This window comes from Phaethon aethereus (genome assembly GCF_964289735.1).
Source record: "Phaethon aethereus genome assembly, chromosome: 1".
Taxonomy (NCBI): Eukaryota; Metazoa; Chordata; class Aves; order Phaethontiformes; family Phaethontidae; genus Phaethon; species Phaethon aethereus.
Window position 1 is genome coordinate 155,488,403 of NC_138575.1, and position 21,232 is coordinate 155,509,634.

The following is a 21,232-nucleotide window of genomic DNA, read 5'->3' on the forward strand; positions in this document are numbered from 1 at the left end:
GGAGAAGCTGACCGGACCATCTGAGAAAATAAAGCTCTGCAAAATGCTCAGTGAGGCATCCCTAATTGGCAAAGACTGTATTTTAAACCACTCTGGGAAGTAAAAAGGAACCACTCAATGGCAATGCTATTTAGACAGTCTAGAGGTTGCCTGTGAGTTAACTGAACCACATTCAGTCAAGCCTGGTTGACAGCTTAAATGATACAGCAACACATGGGATTACTGTCCGCTTACTCAACAGACTTAATGACCAATGAGACCAAAAGTCTGTATGTGCGAGACAGTAGACTGAAAAGGATTGAGGAAATTTCCATATATACTTATTTAAGGAAATTTAGTGTATTTTTTAAACATAGATCAGCAGATCAGCAGAAGTGAAGAGATTTATTGTTAAAGCTAAAATTAAAAAATGGGTGAGGAAAATCTTATTTCAGTAAACCAGTAAGAGAACGACTGATTGCACTGTGGAACCATCGCACGTCATGTCGTTCAGTTTTTCTAAAGCATCAGAACTGGTGTCTCTGCTTATGTTGCTCCATATCTATATTGCATCATTTCAGTGAAGAACGCACCAGTATTAACTCCAATATTATTATTTGTCTTTGTTCTTCCCCACTTGACTTACTGGAATTCCAGCTTCCCCTTTTTGACCAGGTTCTCCTCTTTCACCCTAACAGTACAGAAAAAATATTCAGATATGTTAGGCATTCCCATTTACATTTCAATAACTTTTCTAAAACACAAAGTGACAAATGTTTATCAAGAGAAAAAACACCACTCTCGTGCTATTCTTTATTCATACACTTGTCATATGAAATGCATGTTTTCATAAGTTTTTAAAGATGCTTTTTAAAAAAATAGTAATTTTTCTAAAAAGGTTTCTAGGAATGTGAACACCCCAAGTTGTTTCCAGACTTGTTTATGAGATGTCTGGATGGTGAGTGCCTGATTAATGTCGATAAATAAATGCACATTCTCCCATTTTTACCAACTGATCATCTATGAATTATCTGATCAAAAGTAGGAGTTCCTGTTAGGATGAGACAAATCATAGCCTAAGGTTGACTCGCTATATTGACAATATCTCCATTAAATATAAAGGCTCTCCAGATAAGTAGCTCCTATGCAGACATCTCTGCTTACTCATGGAAATCCCAATGTGTATATTACTTAATGCAGACTGCAGATTGTCAAAGGCATTTTTAGATCTTTCAGTACCATATTAATTTACTTCTCTTACTGCAGAAAATGCATGAGCCATGTGAACTTTCTAACTTCAAATCTGGGATGAAAAACTACTGGTCTGGAGGTTGGTGTCTGATACAGAATATATGCATACAGGGTATAAGTACCTCTGCTCCCAGAAAGAATCAATAGATGAGAATAAACTGCACCTTGCTGTTGAGGACTTCTCCAATACGTATGAACAAGCCTTAATTGTAAGTATACAAATATCTGCACCATATAGATAAGTTATATAAAACCCACAATAATTCAGACAGCTTCCCTAAATATATGTTTCCTTTACAGGAAGAAAATTTCATTCACTGTTATGAAAAATAAGGTATTGAATGATTTCTCAGCAGTTATTTCTGCTTGTAAAATGAGAAGATGCAAGTGATGGCCAGTAGTTGCACACTTACACAAAAAGAACAAATTTGCCTAAGGCACCTCTAGTCTGTGAGAAATGCTTTCTTGAATTACTTTAGCCACCATCGTTTCAATAAACACTTCATGATCCAAGCTGTAGGAAAGTAGCAGATTTATCTTTTGATACACAAAAGTCTTCTAAGTACTATATGTAAAAGCACATTTGTACAATATTTTCCTTTTGGTACTGCAGAGCTCTTAGTTCCTTGTGTATTGTGGCAAAATACTCTGTAGTTACCTTGTGTTTGTCAGAGGGGACACCCATCAGTTCTCTTGTAGGAAGCCCAGGTGGACCTGGAGGACCTGGGGGACCCTGCAGGAAAAGCATAAGGGTACATTTACTAGCAGTTATAATACCTTGTCAAGTTGTTTATCAGCACAGGGTCTAAGGAACTGCAACAAAAGCAGCAACACAGATTTGCCCCTGCTAGGAGTGTAGTTCTAAACCTCTGAATAAATTGATGGCAAGACAAATTTATTTTGTGCTGGGATTAACATATAGTAGTACTTGCTCTTGCCCTGCATGTTTCCAGAATGATGGTAAAGATTATTGCTTTATATAAAGTGGTCTGGCTCTATAAATTTCAGAAGTTACTTTATAAATAGCAAATAACACCAACCTGTCATTTAGTAGTGATATTAATTTATTAGTTTTCCTTTACCTGTTCACCTTTTTCTCCATAGAAGCCAAGGCCCCTGTTTCCCTGCAAAAACAATAGGTGAAGATTTACCAAGTGTGTACTCAGTTTTCTAATGTAAAATTCAAATTTAAACATGCTTAAAGGCCTTTTGAGGCTTACAGGTCTGTAGGACACTACTGAAGAACTGCAATCAAATGATAGTCTAGGTTTACCTCAAAGTATTTTTATAGATTTAAAAGTATTTTTATAGATCCAAACATTCAGAAAGACAACTTTAATTAAAATCTCGTGCTACCAGCGCTTCCTACAAGAGACTTTGAGTCATTCACTGAGTAATGTCATGAAAAGATCAAGCATTTCTTCTGCAAGTTTTTTAATAGCACTGAATGTTAAATAAAAATACCTAAGTCATCTGGAACAATGAACTCATATATTTTTTCCGTTGAGATATAACTGAATATTGTAAAGACTGCAAGGATTCTCTGTTCATAGGAAGCTACTGTGACAACAGTAGCAAATTAAATCTGGCTCTAGAACTGGTTTAATCATTTCAAGGTAGGCGATCTCAGTGTAAGATTAACTTCTTGTGGTATGCAGCCAAGACAGAAGGTCTTCTTGTGCTACACACCCTTGGTGCAGCCTGTGGTTCTTTATTTTACTGCCTTCAAGTGGGTCTTGGATAAACCTCAGCGACACAAAATCTACATAAACAACTCTGACACAAAGACTTACTTGTGGTCCTGGTGGTCCTGGGGGCCCTGGTGGTCCCTGGGGAAACAAAATAGGGGAGAGCAAGTTACTTGTTGCTTTCTAATCAATGCATCCAGGAGGTCAGTTACTTTAGGTCTGAAATGTATATATGTATCTGGAAGGCAGAGTATTCCTCAGCATTCAGTGTGCTCTCGTCACTGCATCAGCTCTGAAAAATACCCTCCTAAGTCACATCGTAACCTTTCCTAACCAAATAACAGCCTCCCAGCTTAGACCTAATGAAATCCCATTTTTATTTCCAAGTAATAAGAACTTGTGCTTTTGGATACTGACTTAGTAACATTTTAAGCTCAGACCTAAAGTTAAGCACATCTTTAAGTCCTTCACTGAACCGGTGTCTTAGTACTGCATCAGTCTGTAAAGGGCGTTGAGCTACCATATGCATCTCAGATCACCTATTTGGTATTTGTACAGAGTGAAATGGAAGGAAGATGGTGGGAAATGACTGTAACAGGAAAAAACGCTGTCAGAGTCTTGCAAGAAGAGCAGTAGGAAAGTCATCAGTTGGAGAGACAACCTGCCTTGCTTCGGTCAGCGATGGTAGTTAACAGGCTCCAAAGGGCTCTACACGTTAAAAACTCTGACAAATGCGGGAAGGGTGGGGTGAATAAGAAGCATGAGATGTTCAGAGAGGAAGGTGGTGAATAAGAGGCACAGAAAAGAGAGTGAGCTGCAGATTGAACCATCTACCTACTGAGGCCCAAAGGGGATGTAAGAGGGTTATAGAAAATCAAGCCCAAATTGCAAGGAAAAGATAACGTTCTGGCGGGACCTGACCTTGCTAGGCATCTCTGCCTTGCTATGTATCTTTTGTGTGCATCAACCCTCAACGACTTCTGAAAAAGTTACTTTTGAATCAGTTTTGGTTAGTCAAGTAGTCTGTGAGCCCTTGCCAAAACTGCTGGGCAGATGCACTGTGCAGGGCTTCCTGCTGCCTGGAGGCCTTACAGGGACTTAGGGGAGCCACACTTGCCTTCATGTGGGATCTAGGTCTTAGGGAAGAGGAATGATGCAAACTCAGACCTGGGAAATGCTCCCAGGTCCCTGCGACAGACAAGCCACTGCTTTAGAAATGGTAAATACAGTTGGATATATTTTGTTAAGAGCCGGAGGTGGTGGGGATCCATCTACTCTGAAAGAGTGTTCAAAAGAGATGTTGCCAAGAGGGCAACCAGAGGGATGTAGTCATGGGACTTAGAAAATGTATGGTTCATAGCACTCCTAACGTCCAAGACAGCGTACTGGGAATACGAGTGATTGCAGGCTAGGCTCCTGTGTGAAGCTCATGAACTTCATGGGTTCACTCTAGAGCGAATGTAAGTAAAGGACTGAGGAGATTTCCCTTCAGGAGGGCCAGAGGAGAAAGACAAGGTGCAGCTTACTCCAGATGCAGGCACTGCAGAAAATTAACTTTGGAAAGGCTTAGTGTGCTGTGGATTTTTACTTTTTTTTTTGCGGCGGGGAGGGTGTCCCTGCAAACAGCTGTGGAGGCTGTGTGTAAGAAGCACTGAATATTTTTTTTTCTTCCCCAAATCAGTGATGTAGACCAGGTCTGAAGGGAAGGGAATTTTGACAAAACAAACAAAAAAGCAAATGCTATAAAGTTGTCTTACAGGAAAATAAAGCAAGCCTAAAGAAAATGAAATATATTGAATTTGAACATCTGCTTCTCACCATAAAACTGTTAACCATTACCATGGTAATAAGACACGCAGAAAATGGTATCTGGAGAGAACACAATCTTCCCAAAGAACTATTCAGCAACAGTTGTCAACGTCAATGCTGTAAATGTTGATTTTGGAAAAAATGGCTCAAAAATAGTTTAAAGATAAAATTGTATTCTAAGTAATAATGAAGAATGTAATCTCTTCAATCTCCTGTGGGAAGTGTGGAGAGCTAATATACATATCCTTTATGAGCAGAAAAGATAACATATTTAGGACCCGATATCTTTGATAACTCAGTGTAGGAGGATGTAGACTGGACTCATTCAACAACCTTTACAAACAAAGACTCTTTAAAGGAGGTTAAAGAAATACAATATAAATCAAAAGCTTATGGCAATACAGGGTGAAAGAAAGTATACCTCTTTTTGCAATATCCATCCTTGTAGAATCAGTGTCCTCCAGTGCTTTTTATAGGATTTTGCATCCAAGGACACCTACTTGCTTTTACTAACCTGTATTTTCTATCCATTTGCTAGGTTACAATCCAACATAATGGAACCTGCTGAGATGATTCTTCTGTTAGGCTTATTTCCTACAGAACATATTTTAAACATACTTACTGGTCTTCCTCGCTCTCCTCTTGGACCAACAGGTCCTTGAATACCCAGCGTCCCTGGAGGTCCCTTTAAATAAATAAAAAAAAAACCCCAATCATCAATTATTGTTGTTCTGATATTGACAGTAACTATTGACACTTTATCACATTTGCTGTAATACTACTTACTTGAAAACCATTGAACCCCGGATCCCCAGGTTCCCCCTAAAAAAAACAAAGTAAGAAATGCAATAAATACTATATATAAAATTGAATAAAATCTTTTTCTCGCTCATTAATTTTTTCCTCATTCCAAAAACTAATCATACATACAGCATACAATGCTGTACAAACCCTTACATACAGATGCATTCAATACAGGTGTTGAGATAACTGAAAGTGGGTCACATGGATTTTGTACTTTCTATGTATAATATAGTTGCCTGCAATACAGTAGGAGGGTACAAAGTTGGCTAGTGAAGTGAAGGATCCAAACTACAAGGTTGAAATGGACAACAGTCCATGCTTAATTCTTTTTTGAAAAATCTCATCTAACCAGTGGCTTAATTAGGGCTATAACCTTAGCTGAAATGCACAAGCTCATTTTTCATGAGTTGCATGGGAATTACCAAATCCTTCTGATTCTCTTCTGAGTCACTAAAAGCATTTGGAACATACTGTTTTCAGTGACCACATATTTTAACTGCAGTACATGTTGAAATGTTTTTGGAAATTGGATCCAAAAATGTTCTAGTGCAAAGACCTTCCAATACCCATAAATAATGCGGTATTCAGACCAGACACCTTTAATCACTTTGAAAAGCATCCTAACTAACTAGTTAATTTAAGTTTAGTTAACAGAATAATTTCTGGAACCAAGTACTTTCTGAAATGAATACAGGTGTCAGTATCCATCCTTAGCCACAATGTACTTCAGCAATTCTTCATCATTCCTAATTATCATCTTATCATCAGACCTTATCACCATGTTCCAGTATTTAAAGGGTGGCTACAAAGAAGATGCAGACTCCATTATGGAGAAGACAAGGGGTAATAAATACACGTTACTCCTGGGGATGTTCCAGCTGCACAGAAGAGGAAAATTTTTCACAATGAGAACAATCAGCCATTGGAATAATCTCCCCAGGGAAGTGGTGGATTCCCCAATACTGGGCACTTTTAAGATTCAGCTGGCCAGGGTGCTGGGCCATCTTGTCTAGACCGTGCTTTTGCCAGGGAAGGTTGGACCAGATGATCCATGAGGTCCCTTCCAACCTGGTATTCTATGATTCTATAATAATCACTAACAAGTGCAGATTTAAAGAGTTTCTGAAAGGAAAAGAAGATTCCATTAAAAAATACAGGCAACTTGCAAATATGTCAACAGAAAAACCTATTTTGGCACTCATCACTGGCACAAAATGTACAGAAACAATGTCAGCAGATCACTTCTGTGCTGAGTATGGCTCAGATGTATCTTTGTACATAAATTTGTCATTATTTATATTCTAGCAGTATATGTAACCCCTTATCTTTATTTGATACCAGAACCTTTATTTGATACCAGATTATACACATGAGAAAAAGCTACAAGTGATTACAAAACAAGTTTTAAGGATTAGATACAGTAAAAGCACCCATAGGAATACTTGGGGTTTACTAAATAACTAAATAATATATTGAAGCATATTTTATTCCAAGTCAACCAAACTTCTGCATAAAAATTATACAGAAAGGATGCTAATATTAAATAGGATTATTCAATGGACAAAGCTATGGCAAGGAAATTATTCTGCCATGCATGGTACAAAAGTAGTCATTGAATAAAGAGGGTAATACTTGAACTACAACATTTCCAGTGCCTCTGCCATCCACCTAGAGTCCGGAATTCCTTGCAAATAACTGAGTGGAGTTGTTTTTTTTTTTTTCCCTGGATATCAGATAGACTTTGCTGTAACCAGAGAAAGCAGAAGCTGCCTTGCAAAGCCTGCACAGAATCGAAGTGGGCCTCTCAGGACGTGTCCGTCAGAGTGTAAGAAAAATTAGCTCTCCATCACCTGCCTGTAAAACAGTACTGCGCGTGGATAACTCACAGGGGTGACAGACGTACCCTGTACCGGCTCGCGATGTCCGGTGGCAGTATATAGGGCTCCCCCTTCTGGCCCTTTGGTCCTTGAACTCCCTGGAGGTGACCAAAAAAAAATAATAGAAGTAAGCGTTCATGTCGTGTATGTTAACACATAAACAGCTAAGAGTAACGAAAAATATTTGTTGGGGTTTCCATGAGGATATACATACCGGTGCTTAGAGGCAGAGACTATGCCTAGCTCTGGAAATTCACGGTTTAAAAACAAAGCATATCGCGCCATGGAAAGCCCGTGCTCTGGCCATGGGGCAGGGAAGGAAAAGGTTACTTTCATCACGAATTGTGAGTTTAATATTCTTTTATCGCTGTTGGATAACTGCACAGGTTTTCCTGAAGTAATCTCCCCGCAAGACCGACGTGACAGGTATAGCCCTGGGCAGCCCTCCCAGCCCCGGCTGCAATTCAATAGGCTAAGCAGAGAGCAGTGTGTCCATGGTAAGTCCACATGGATGCTCTGCTGGGCGAAATGGAAGCTCCATTAAGAGATGTCCCATTCGCTTCCAACATACTCGTGAATGAAACTCACTTCAGCAATGATCTTAGCTTCAGGTGTTCACTTACTGCCGGCTACTTACAATGGTACCAGGGAAACCAGAGAGTCCAGGACTTCCCGAGTCACCAGGGTCACCTGCTGTCCCGTTACAGCCATCGTGACCCGGCTTCCCCCTTGATCCTGGCTGCCCTGGATGACCCTGTTGAGGAAAAAAAAAAGTGTTTATCTATCCATCTGTTTCTAGTTTTCCTTTTCCTGTAGTCACACAGTATTTAGACATTCTCACATTAAGCCCAAGGCTTGGATCCCTGGGAAACTATGATTTTCAAAGACAGAAACAGACAGTGCCTTTTTTTAATACAGCTACAGCTTGAACCAGATGCCCCAGACAGCACGAAAAAATGAGTAGGGAAGGACCTTTCAGAAAGGGTAAGAAAGCTATGTTCAATGCAGGCTCTGTTAGGCAGAGAACATAGCCAGATGAGGCGGCTGCACAGGGAGCCACCAAGAATTGGGATTGTTAAGTATTTCAGTGCTTCACGCTGGAAGAGTGGGAAGAAAGGTTTCTTGCTGGCTTTGAACAGCTTCCAAGCCGGGAAAAAAGTCAGAGATGCTTTTGGAGCTAGGTTGAGTGTTGTGATGAGGCTGTAAGTATGGAAGAAAACAGCAGGGCTCAAAGCAAGGGAGCCGGGGGCACTGCAGGACCTCCACACGGAGCCTCTGAAAAGTTACTCCTGTCTCAAACTGCACTTCCATTGCTGTACCTACATCCACCTTAATTGCTGGTGATTCTGGTTTGCACTGAGACTCACGAGAAGGAAATCTGCCCTTGAGCAGCTCTTTCTTCCAGGGGACTCAGTCAGAAAAGCCAGAAACTAACATAAAACATTTCTCCCTTCTCCTCTGTCTAGAGCAAGAGTTTTCTCTTTGCTTTTGCTCCCTTGCTTTGAAGAAATCTGTCCATCTCCTTACCTAGCTCCATCAAGTACTGGCATTCCTCACCCCGGAAGAGATTCAGGCTTGCCACCATCCTCTCTTGGCCTCCAGCCCCACATCCTAGCACTGTGCATTACAGGTCGTACACGTGCCTATCTATGTGCCTTCCGACGGTCGGTGTTAAGTCTCGGCCTGAGAAAGCTGGTTGGAGAAGGTAAGTGAGTGGGAAGGGCAAGGGAGCTTGAGGACAGGATGCAATGAACTACAGGTTCAAGTATAGTCTGAAGGTGTTTATCCCTCACAACGCAATCTGCAGAGGTCGGGAAGGCAGGGCTAAAAAAGAAAACTTGCTGAGGTAAGAAAAGTGGTCCCGCTATAGCAACACGGACCCTCACAGGGGAGCGGTTTATTCTCCCTCCCAGGACATTAGAGTGCTTTGAAAAAACTCAGTATGATATGCTGAGATGAACAAGATCCTTGGCTTCAGGAGTGTTAAAAAGAATGGAAAAGATGGCCTTCTGCTTCTCCTTTAAGAGTGAGAAAGAGGAGGAAGATTGTGGGAGAGAAAGCCCTGAAACTTGATAGGGAGCTCTTCTGGAAACAAGAACGGGTGAAAGCAGAGTGGATGTGGATGCGTGGGCTGCAAAGCGGAGCCCCGGTGTCAGGGAGCACTACAAAGGAAACCCAAGCCTGGGAACTCTGTCCAGGGATCCCAGTGACTCAGATTTCTTTGTTATTTTATGACACAAGATGTAAAGAAGTGTAAGCTGGGAAAATACTGTGCTGTGAACTTTACCCGGTTTTCCTCTCTGAATGTTTCAGTTTCATGGACCTGGTCAATTTGTTCAAAGTTTGACACTTTTTGGTGTTCAGTAAGTTTTTTAAGACACCTCAAGCATGACATGTGAGCTATAAAGCAAACAACAGTGGTTAGCATTCTTAAAATCATTGGTCTTTCTATGTGCTTTGCAACTCTGGAATAATTCAGGAATGACCCACTGGTGTCCTTCGCTCACAGGCTTACGCGAAGCGAAGTACTTATCTCAGCTCTTTCCTACAAAAGAACATACTTAGCTGGGGAACCTCCAGGGACACAGGAAACTTCCATCCTTTCTTGTCCCCTTTACAAAGGGTTTTCTGCATAGCACAAAGCAAACGTAACCTTAATTATCTCAGGAATGATTCTGCTCTCTTGTTGTGTATCTGCAGTTCCACTCACTTCAATGACCTCAGCTTCAAAGTGTGTACGTGGCTGACGCAGAATTTAGCCCAGATTTTAATTAAAGTACAAAGGCTTTAAACTACCCTGCAATGTTTGGTGATTTCTTAAAGATGAGGTAACCAGCTACTTACAGGAATGCCATCTGCCCCGGGGAATCCAGTGACTCCTCTTTGCCCCTAGAGTGAAACAGCACAATTAAACCGATGTTCTGCCCAGTATTTTGCTCATTAGCTACAACATCTGATATTCGAAAGTTACCATTTCTCCTTTGGGCCCACTTATTCCTGGATATCCTCTTTCACCTTTGTGACCTTTGGGACCTTGCACTCCTGGGATCCCCATCAATCCTGGTGGTCCAGTGAACCCCTGTGATCCAAGGAGTCCTGGCTGGCCCTGATAAAAATAGTAAAAAAGCATTTATTTAGAAACAGTTGTGATGCATGAAACTGGATTGGTTATCACTGCTGCAATGGAGTCAATCTCTTGAAGAGAACATAAACACAGAATCTCTTCCCGTTCCAGCAGGCCAGACTCTTTGAAGAATGTCATCTGGAAGCGCCACACAGAGAAACTCCAGCATTGTGACCGCATTGTCCATGACAAAATCGATACATGGAAATTAACACTCACATCAATATTCACTACTTGAATATTCACGGTTACTCTATGAAAAAAGCGTTTTCCTTGGAGTAAGACTTCTCAAGAGCGATTCTCACTGACGTACAACATAACCAATTACACTCCAAGCAAGTAAAATATGCTTAACTGTGAAATCTGCTTTAGTGGCCATATTTCTTACAAATGAAGGCTGATATTTAATGGCAGGAATTTCTGCCTCTTTGGGAATATTTCTATTCAGCAGTTTAGCCTGAAAATTATTAGATGTGCATGCATTCATACAGGTTGAAGAGTTGCACGCAGGTCTCCCTTGTTGTTCTCCCTTCCAACACTGGTTCAGGCCACTTCAAACATTGTTTAAAAATAATCCCCTGTTGAGTGCCAACATCACAAGGCTCAACAGGGGAAAAAATCATTTTGAAATGACACAATGGTGGTTTAAGTAATGTGTTGTGACAGTATGTCTGAGATCTGTGAACCAGCATATTTGAAAGCCACTCCAGACGTAGCGTCACTGAAGGCCCATATGTTTTGCATGCTCTACAGTATTCAGTGCACTAATGACACTAATGGTAGATCACTGCAACCTTTTCTGGAGAAATAGGCTTCAATGGCGCAAAGCACCATTTACCAAGATGTTCTAATTAAGCTGGTTCTAATGAAAGTATTTTTAAAATGCAATTAGATTTTTCATAGACCAGTCTGCAACAGCATCAATATCTCACAAAGCGAGAATTAGAGCAAAACATGAACAAACAGATACATATTTATAAAAATGAACTGATAAAAAAATAATGACTTGTTTTAGTGTAAAATACTTACACTCTCGCCCATGCCTGGAAAGAAAGAGCTAGAAGATTAATGCAATCCCTGTCCAAGAAGAATAATAGCTCAACTTCATTTAATGCCACTGAGGTGGGAGGAGTGAAGGAAGGCAGTGTGGGGACTTGAAGAACTGGACCTGAAGATACCCTCATTTCTTTGCATTCAGGAAGTTGTAGTAAACATACTGAACAATACCTTATTGATATTAGGCAAAATTTATTATCATATTTATTCTCATATAGGCCCATTTGTGACACACTTTCAAAACTTCATTGTCAACAATCTATCTAAAATTAACATTTATCTATGCTACAGTTGTCTTGAAATCGCAAACCTGAAAACAAACACTATGACTGAAACACAGCTTAGTTCTAGTTTTAAAAACAAATCAATTTTCCACACTGCTTTTGTGGAAAATGGCTGTCACAACAGTTGGAGTAGGTTTTTGTATTTTAAATCTTATTGTATTATATCAAATGACTCCATACTGAGAAGCTGACATAGCCAAAGTACAAAACTCAGTGCATTTGTTTTTTTCTTGGAAGTTGACTAGGAATGAGCCAGCATGAAGAATGAATTACATGGACTTCCTTGGGACAAGCCACCAGGACGGTTCTTTCACAGTATGGATCTTTTGCTATACTGTTATGATTGATTTGACAAAACCGATGGTTTAGGAGCATTGCCAAAGGACAGTGTTTGAGCTGTCAGCGTGAAAGAGAATCCCTCCTCTGCTTACAACCAATCCCAGTTTTATGTAGCATCCCTACTTCTAAACCAAGCCTGCTCATGTGGATTATTAGGTGCTAGGAGGCCAATGTCTTTTCAAGTTAACAAACTCAGAAGTAACAAAGGTTATAGGAACACATAAAAAATAAAAAATGATTTGTATTGGCAGGAGGCATACACATCTGAACAAGTGTCTGCTCATTTTGTTACATCAGCCATAGCTGGCTATTACAGATCATCTTCCTTCACATCAGTAGCTTTCAGTTTTTTTAAAAATCAGTGAATCTCTAAAAGTTATCCTAGAGAGGTGCAGATCCTTGTCTAGACAAATTCACAGCAGACAGTTTTCTCAGTTACCTGACTCAAATAGGAAGATGCTTATTAGAAGCATTAGAATAATGATTTAAATCTGAACCAATATTCATCAGTGTGAGCTCCAAGATCAGGAAAAAGAAATCTTTTCTGATGTTACTTTTTTTCAACTTTTCTTACCTACTGTGGCACAAAATTTAAGTATAAAGGAATTAAGAGAGAGTACATATGAGCATACACCATGAAACTGCCTTTTAGTGAAATAATAGGTATTTCATTAATTTAAAAAATGGGCAGCCTGTGTTATTTTTTTTGTAGAGCAGTATCAATTCTTATGCAAATATCAATATAAAATATTTCCATCTTTCTATAAAGCCTTAAGACTTAATTAAATACTTAAGCCAGTTAGCTCTTGCCCATGCACCCAAATCCAAAAAGGAACCTTTAAAAAGTATGAAAACGTATCTCATACACCTGCAAAGAACACAGAAAAATTATTCAAATTCAAATGTAGAGATTTGAGTTGGCTCTACTTTCAATTTAATTTTGAGAGGTTCTGAAAACAAATGTTTCAGTTACTTCCACAAAGAAAGGAAAACATGGATTCTGTACACTGAAAATGCTGCTTCATTTTTGAAGTACCTGAAAGTCAAAATAAGTCAAATAAATTCCAAAAGCTACTCATCCACCTGAGATACGCAAACCATCTCCTTAGTGCCCATCTGCCCTCCTTTCACGGGCAGCAGGCTGTAGGTAGAACGTGTGTAAAACATTTAATCGTAACTTCTGATAAAATGCTGCTGATGTTCAGAATTGTCAAATCTGTGCCTGGCTTTCTGCAGGGGCCCCATGCAGAGCTGCAACACTTCAAAGGCGGCATTACATGGAACATGGTTACTTCTCTAATTCCTACACCAAAAACCTCTCTCCCACTTCCAGTCCCATTTTCCTATCTGGTGTGGAGGAAGAAGTAAACAAGGAATGGAAAACGAGGAAGAGAAGTGGGCAATGCCAGCACCCCTTCCCCATGCTTTCCTGGTAATTAGCTGATCATTTGTCCGTTGAGGAATAGGGGTTATTTAATATTGTTTGAAATAAAGACATGAAAATTGATCCTTCTTGTACCAGTTTCGCATGAGGCTAGAGCCAGCGCTGGGGAAGTACTTCATATCATGAAATGTTTGTGTAATTCTTCAGCCAATTAGTACCTTGGCTTGTTAACTGAATCAACTTTGTTAACCTTCGTTAACTCAGACTTGTCAGCTCTTACTCTGCTTTCTTTAGGTTAGATCTTTTGTTGAACAAGTATGTCCCTTTTTCATTAGCAAATGACCTAAGAACATTCTCTCTTTTGCAAAGGTCATTGAGGAGACTTAAGCAAAGACAATCAATTTGAAAGGTTTAGTCAAATAAAGCATGACTCAATTATTAGAGTCCTGAATTCCTCTGTGTGAAACATGCCATGCATGGTAGTGCTCTGCTTGTGCTCCTGGAGGGTCATAAATCCTAGAAAGTTCTCCATAGCTGTGAAATTGTGTCCAGATTAAATTTCCAGGTCAAAAAAAAAAAAAAGAAAAAAAGGCAAGCCTAGGGAAACATGCTATCCCTACCTGCCGCATTTTAGACAACGCACAAAGTACTTTCTCTGGTGCTCCCTTTCCTTAAATGACAAAGCAGTTGCAGAAACGTGCTTTGGCCCATGGTGTTCTCTGGCAGAAGGCTTCCCATTTTGCTGGGATGAACTGGAACTCTTCCCGAATCCAGAGCACAGCATGATTACCCCATGTCACTCACCCCTGGATTTACAGGCCAGTGCTAAGAAGCTTACCTAAGCGCGCGTGGCACGCTACGGCCAGCACCTCGGAGGGAGCACGCGACAAGGAAAGGAAAAAGTAGGCTGATGAAATATCTTAAAGACTAACAAGAAATTTTTTCTTTGTTCTTATAGAAACCTTCCACGACTGTTCGGATGAATTACAATGCTCCCAATGTCAGGACACACTCCTAAATAGGCCCTCCCTGCTTTGCTCTTCCTGTGACTTCAGCTGACTGGAAGAGGTCTCGCACAAGTCACGTGGCCGGCCCAGCCCTGTGCAAAAGCTATTTACAGAGAGGAGCAAAGGTCGGAAATTTAGGAAGCCTGGAGGAAATCTTCCCAGAAAATATTTGCAATGTTGTATATACATTGTCGCTTGTCCAGTGACGTGCATGAAAGAAAATGCTGTTGAGGTTGTGAGTGAATTTAGTAACTGAATTTTGCAATTAAGTCCCAGTGGACCTAGGAAGATCCTGAACAGACTTTTAATCTGTACTGAATGTTCATGTTTTGAACTTTAATTTCCAGTTCTTTTAGGAGCAGTCAAATGAAAGAGACGTCATGTTGCAATACTTTCCTCCTTCTAATTTACTGCTAAATTTACAGTGTGGAAACAAAACTGGTAGAGGAGGGTGCATGAATTTTCAGAGCAATCGTTTGAGGTGCTATACAAATAAAGATACAATAAATGACAGTACCTGCTCCAAAGATTTTAAAATACAAGAACATCATCATGAATTGCTGGGAAATGCACCTACCAGCGTGGAGATATGAAGAAAGGAGAAAACTGTTGATTTACAATAAAGAGGAGACAGAATTAGAATTACTGCAGAGCTTCATTGCCATTGAGCCCATTTCTCCACATCATTAGAGACTTCCATTTTGCAACTGCTTCTGGTATATGGAATGTGATGATTCAGTATTCCCCGAAATACGAAAACAATCCTTGTAGGCCATAATTTATTTAATACTGGACAAGAAGAAAGGAGGTTAATTCCCTGACATTTTAGAAAGGTCATTGTTGAAAGGACAAGTTCACTTCCTGCAGGAAGGGTGAGCTGACCGTGACGGACAAGCAAGAACTGGGACTTCTTGTAAGAGGACTCAGCCTGGAATGGTCCCTGTAAGAAAAGATGGGGAAAAGATGTGACAGCAAGGACCTCGATGCAGTCCCACTACAGGGAGACCAGCAAGCGGAAGAGAGAGCAATTAATGAGGGAATAAGATTGGTTATAAGGAAAATGAGCAGCTTCTGAGCTGATTAAAAGTGCTAACCCAGGAAAAGACATCCCTACAGGCACACAGGAAAACAACAGAACAGTTTTTAAACATAATACTGTCAAAATGTGGAGAACAGGGTGTAAATGTAGGGAATTTGCAACTCTCTGAAGCATCTTGGGACCCCATTTTCTATGGGACCTGACGAGACGCACCCCAGAGTCCTGAGGGAATTGGCTGATGTAGTTGCCAAGACACTCTCCGTGATGCTTGAAAAGTCTTGACAGTCAGGTGAAGTCCCTGGAGACTGGAAAGGGGGAAACATTGCACCCATTTTTTAAAATGTAGCAAGGAGGACGCTGGGAACTACCGACCTGTTAGCCTCACCTCTGTGCCTGGGAAGATCATGGAACAGATCCTTCTAGAAGCTATGCTAAGGCACATGGAGGGCAGGGAGGTGATTCGAGACAGCCAGCATGGCTTCCCCAAGGGCAAGTCCTGCCTGACCCACCTGGTGGTTTTCTATGATGGAGTGACTGCATCAGCGGACAAGGGAAGAGCTACCGATGTTGTCTATCTGGACTTCTGTAAGGCCTTTGACATGGTCCCCCACAACATCCTCTCTCTAAATGGAGAAACAAGGATTCTATGGGTGGACTGTTGGGCAGATGAGGAATTGGTTGGATGGTCGCGTCCAGAGGGTAGTGGTCTACGGCTCAGTGTCCAGATGGAGATCAGTGATGAGTGGTGTCCCTCAGGGGTCTGTACTGGGACCAGTACTCTTTAATATCTTCATCAGTGACACAGACCGTGGGATTGAGCGCACCCTCAGCAAGTTTGCCGATGACACCAAGCTGAGTGGTGTGGTTGACATGCCTGAGGGACGGGATGCCGTCCAGAGGGACCTGGACAAGGATCATCCTGCTGCCATAGCTCAATTAGTTCATTTTGAGTCAGTGACTGCTTCTGGTGGTCCCAGGCTGCCCAGTACAGACAGATCTCCAGAGAGCTTGTCGCACAACACTCTCTGACTATTTACAGAACCAATTCCAAAAGAAGTTTAAGACCCTGTGGGTCTTAACTGGTTATTTTTGCATAATCTCTCCATGGCAGGGTTGCATGTGTAGTCTTCCTGTCAGCCAGATCTACTAAGATGAACTTTTTGTCTACCCACACTTCTCAGTGGTTACTGGAATAAACCAAGTTTCAAACACCTCGCTTTCAAAGCTTCTCTGGGTACAATGTCAGTCACTGAGGACCATAACATCTACCATGATGCAGAAGACACTGGTACATTTCTACACCTTACATCATTATGCTGTAATGATGTATTGATAATGTAGTTTGAGTGGTTCCATCCATCCCAGCAACTCAGAGTTTTGTTTTAGCAAGATTTAAACATTTTTGCAATTCCACCTAGGAAAAGTAGGTCAAACCAACCTATGGAATGGTAGAAAATATAAATACATAGGGCAAAACGTAGCTAATGCTAGCCACTGGAAAGAAAGATTATCTGGGAGAAAAAATCCTGAAGTTTGAGCAGACTTGGTTGTTAAACATATTTGCAGGTCACTTTATTTCTGTGTCTTCAGGACTGTAACAATGACTATTTTCTAAAAGACAGATGAGCAATCTCAATTTGCAGCAAGCATTCAGAAGCTCCTCACTAGATGGCACCAGCCATTGCTGCCGCACGCAGTCCTGACCACCACAGGTGCACGTTTCCAGAGCATGTTATAACCTTCAGGAAATCTGATAAAGAGTTCAGGTAGGGTCAAAAAGTCTTTGTGCAAGGTCTAAGGCAACAAAAGCAGAGGGTTTCCTGCAAAATGTCTGGCAGTGAGATAGCTGGGAAAGTGCAAATGAAATTGGATGCAACCGAGCAGCATGGCTTCCTGAAGTGCTTGTGTTGTGTCGTTCACCCTTTATTTTGTGTAGCAGAAAGACTTGGTCTTCTAAGAGGAATGAGAAAAACTTACTATTTTATACCTCCAGTGGATCCCTAAATTTACATTTAATGTCACAGGTCTGCATCTTCTCAAATTTATGTTCTGAATCTGTATTTTACTGTAGGGCTGGCATTAGCTTCTGCCACCACATGGTTACCAGTGCTAGGAAGGGATGGACTTCCATGATCTAACTTGAATATTGATAAGCAAATGAAGCAAAACTTTCTCATGTGGCTTAAGCTGTGTGATATTCATTTCTCAAACACAGAGTAGCACTGAAAAAGTCAGCAGGCTTTAAAAAAAAAGTACATAGCTAATGGCTATTTCTATTTTTAATTTATCTTTCTCTACTTCACAGAAGGTTATTTAGCTGAGTTTCACATTCCAGCTCATTTTCTGAGAAAAAACTTTCCTTCTCATTTGTTAAAAAGCTTTTTTTTTTTTATTTATACCAAAAAGTAAACAAAAAAATTATAAAATTCACTTTAGGTTAAAAATAACTAAAAAATGAGACTAGTTCAGCCTACTGGCATGGTAACAATTTGCCGCTCTTTCAACTACATTGTCTGGACATGCGACATTTTCTCTCAGGACAGTGGTGACCAAATGACATTAACATTAATTCCAGAGCAGTGATTCAGCTCACAGAAGGGTGGTGGTTTTTTTTTTTTTAAAGGAAGGAATAAACATTAAATCTTCATAAAAAAAGAACTATGAAAGGGTTCTCTTTACCAGAAGCCACAGCCCTTTTCTGTAGTCAGTAAATGAAATAATTTTGTACTGTTTTCTGTTCCCACGGTTTGATCTAATTTGTGATCTTCCAGAAAGTTGCTATGTCACCCAAGAAGATAAAAACATGCGTAAAAGAAAATATATGCTGGAATGTAGGTCAAACACTCAAAAGAACCAGTTAAAAGTTTCTTCATGTCACAAAATACACAGGAATCTATGTCAGAAATGCATTCTGTGCTTTCCAGAGCTACCATAGGAAGAATGATACTGGGACCATGGCAATGGTCTCTCAAAGATAAATATCAGAAACAGCAAGTCTAGACAAAACCTCAGAAGGATTTCCATGCTAAGTCTTCAAAAGGTTATTGCGTAGAGGAAAGGAAGAAGAAGATGTGGGAAGGAAGCAGTGGGCAGAGGGGAAGGGTGGTTTCGTTTGCACACTCAGTAAGGGGACAGCTCTGAAAGTCCAAAGCAGCATCTCTGCTGAAGTATGGCTGCACAGAGAAATGGGGAAATTTGGGATCAGAATTAAGACACATATTAGCAAATGTATCTATCTAGTGAGCATGCTCTACTGAATTATGTGATAGGACTTGTGATCACTTGAAAGGCACCACATTTTTTTAAGGATTGTATTTATGGAACAGATGTAGACATTTATCTACATGCAGTGTAGACATCCAAAGCCCTCATCAGGTGAGGGTGAAATTTTACGACATGATACATCCTAATGCAGATATTCAAACTAGGTCAAACAAATGCACCCTGAATGTGCCCATTTTTCCTAACTGTTTATAAAAGGAGCCTAGGTCCTTAGCTCAAATGTTGATCTCCACATTGTTGCCTTTTAAACTGTGCAAGAAGATCAAGAAGATCGAGTCCTGGAATTGTAGATTTAGCGGTTAGAATTAAGACTCAAATAAACTTGAGCATGAAAATTATGCTGCATGAAAAAGGAGCTAGATATAAATGCAATAAATTTACTAAACTTGGCAGGCAGTATATGCCAGAACCATTGCTATTGATGGTGCAAAACAGTAGGATTTTCTTGGAAGTTAGAAATGTTTCAGCATAAAAAAGTGATCAGATGATAATGTTGTGTGCTCAAAAGCATATTCATTTATTCCAAGTACATCATCTGGCCCCCACCTTGCTTCCTTTTTGGCTACTCAGGCACATTTCTTTTAGGCTGCTAGGAGCCACATAAATACTAGTGCTTCTACATAGCTTCTTAGCTCAGTTTCTATCATCTTTATTCAGGGCATAACGAAATTTCTGCCTACATTGGGCTCTGCTATAATTCTGGTATGGGGCTCTGGCAGGACGTAAGGGGATCATGGGGAAATCTTCAGATCTCAGAAATCTGCAGAGCCAGCAGAGCTGGGGCTGGCCTGACACTGTGCAACCTGGACAGATGCTTTGGGTTAGCATCAGAGTGGATGTGCAATTAATGGAGCTACCCGTTTTATGTTGGTTAAACTGAGAGTACTAACCCAAGACAACTATGAAACCAGAAAAAACCTACTTCTATTGACATGTAAATATTCCTCATCTGAGTTCCAACTAAATATTATCTTTAAGAGTTAACCAAAATAACTTGGAGATGTTACTTTGAATCAACTTAAGGTTGAGATCATGAGCTAGTGATGTTTTACAGAACACTAAAATGACATTTATTTATTGTTGCAAAACATTCATTACCATTTAATTAAATAGAGAAGGTTAGCTTGATAGCCAACCAAAAATTCACCAGAGAGGAAAACCACCTTGCCAAATTTGTTCTTACAACCAGACAAACAGTAAGACAATGGGTGTGGAGCAGGAGGAAGGAGGGAACTCCCAGTTACTCCATGACAGTTGCTGTATCATGCTTATGTAAAAGGGCAGACTTTGGTCACGGTACCGATTAAATGTTTGACTGAGCATTTTGAGGGATGCTGAATGCCTCACACATTTTTAGCACAAGGAGTATGTTTTCAAAACAGAAGAAAATTCTGTTAGTTGAACATGGGTTTTGACAGGATTGAAAAAAACCCAGACACCTTCCAGGGCAATATACAATGCAGTGCAATCCTTCTGATCTGCTAGTACCTACACCAAAATATTTTTTTTTTTATTCTTTCCATTCATTCCATTCATTTTATTACCATCATACTATGAAAATCAACCACTTTTTATGACTTTTTAAAAAATCACAGTTCACGCAAAATGCTAAAAACTTGTACAACACAGTGGGTCGGATAGCTGTAAGGTTGCTGCTTGGCTAGCTGGGCTCCTCAAGGCAAGACAACAACCAGCACCTGCTCCCATTAGAACATTCAGTCATAGACCCGAAAGCCGATCCATCAGCCCAATTGCTTTCAAATGGCTTTTGGTGGTGTGTGGGAGTGTTCTCAAGATCCTAAAATTCAGGAAGTTCAACACAGATGTTTTCTGTCAGTAGGCGTTGGAAGCACCAATAGTAACATCTGTTCACTTTTCATATTTGTGAGAACATTTTTTTTCTGTCCAAAAACCATTCACTGTTGAAATTTCCAAATTGTGCAACTGGCCAAAATGTTAAGCTCATTAGGCTCCATGAGTTTAAGAGTATGTGAAAATTAAAACCCCTGCAGGAGTTCAGTCTATCATATGCCAATTTTTCCATTCTGTGTTCCTCTTCTGCTTAAACAAAAGCATAACTATTTTTGTGTTGGGAACAGCTATCAAAACTGACTTGATCATGCAAATATAAGTTACTACCGGCTGTTTTAACTGTAGAAAGAATTTAATTCTTTTACAGAAGCTGTGACTTTTTTAGTAAGTTGTGTGCTGAGATACCCTCTCCACATGGGAATCCAGAATACATGCTCTAGCAGCATGTACAAGGGACTCGGTGCAGACCTTAGACACCCTCACACTCTGGTCATGGG

At 40.3% G+C, this 21,232-nt stretch overlaps 1 protein-coding gene across 1 annotated transcript in view; it reads right to left on the bottom strand.

Annotated features, from left to right (window-relative positions):
* The window catches only part of COL4A2 (collagen type IV alpha 2 chain), a gene marked incomplete at both ends in the record, with an annotated part of 144,528 nt that overhangs the window by 40,924 nt on the left and 82,372 nt on the right, over positions 1 to 21,232 (bottom strand). Inside the window, 10 exons of the mRNA XM_082013530.1 lie at positions 626 to 670; positions 1,889 to 1,963; positions 2,313 to 2,354; positions 3,024 to 3,059; positions 5,350 to 5,412; positions 5,514 to 5,549; positions 7,435 to 7,506; positions 8,046 to 8,162; positions 10,253 to 10,297; positions 10,380 to 10,514. Of these exons, the coding sequence (XP_081869656.1) occupies positions 626 to 670; positions 1,889 to 1,963; positions 2,313 to 2,354; positions 3,024 to 3,059; positions 5,350 to 5,412; positions 5,514 to 5,549; positions 7,435 to 7,506; positions 8,046 to 8,162; positions 10,253 to 10,297; positions 10,380 to 10,514 (666 nt within the window). The remainder of the gene's footprint in view (positions 1 to 625; positions 671 to 1,888; positions 1,964 to 2,312; positions 2,355 to 3,023; positions 3,060 to 5,349; positions 5,413 to 5,513; positions 5,550 to 7,434; positions 7,507 to 8,045; positions 8,163 to 10,252; positions 10,298 to 10,379; positions 10,515 to 21,232) is intronic.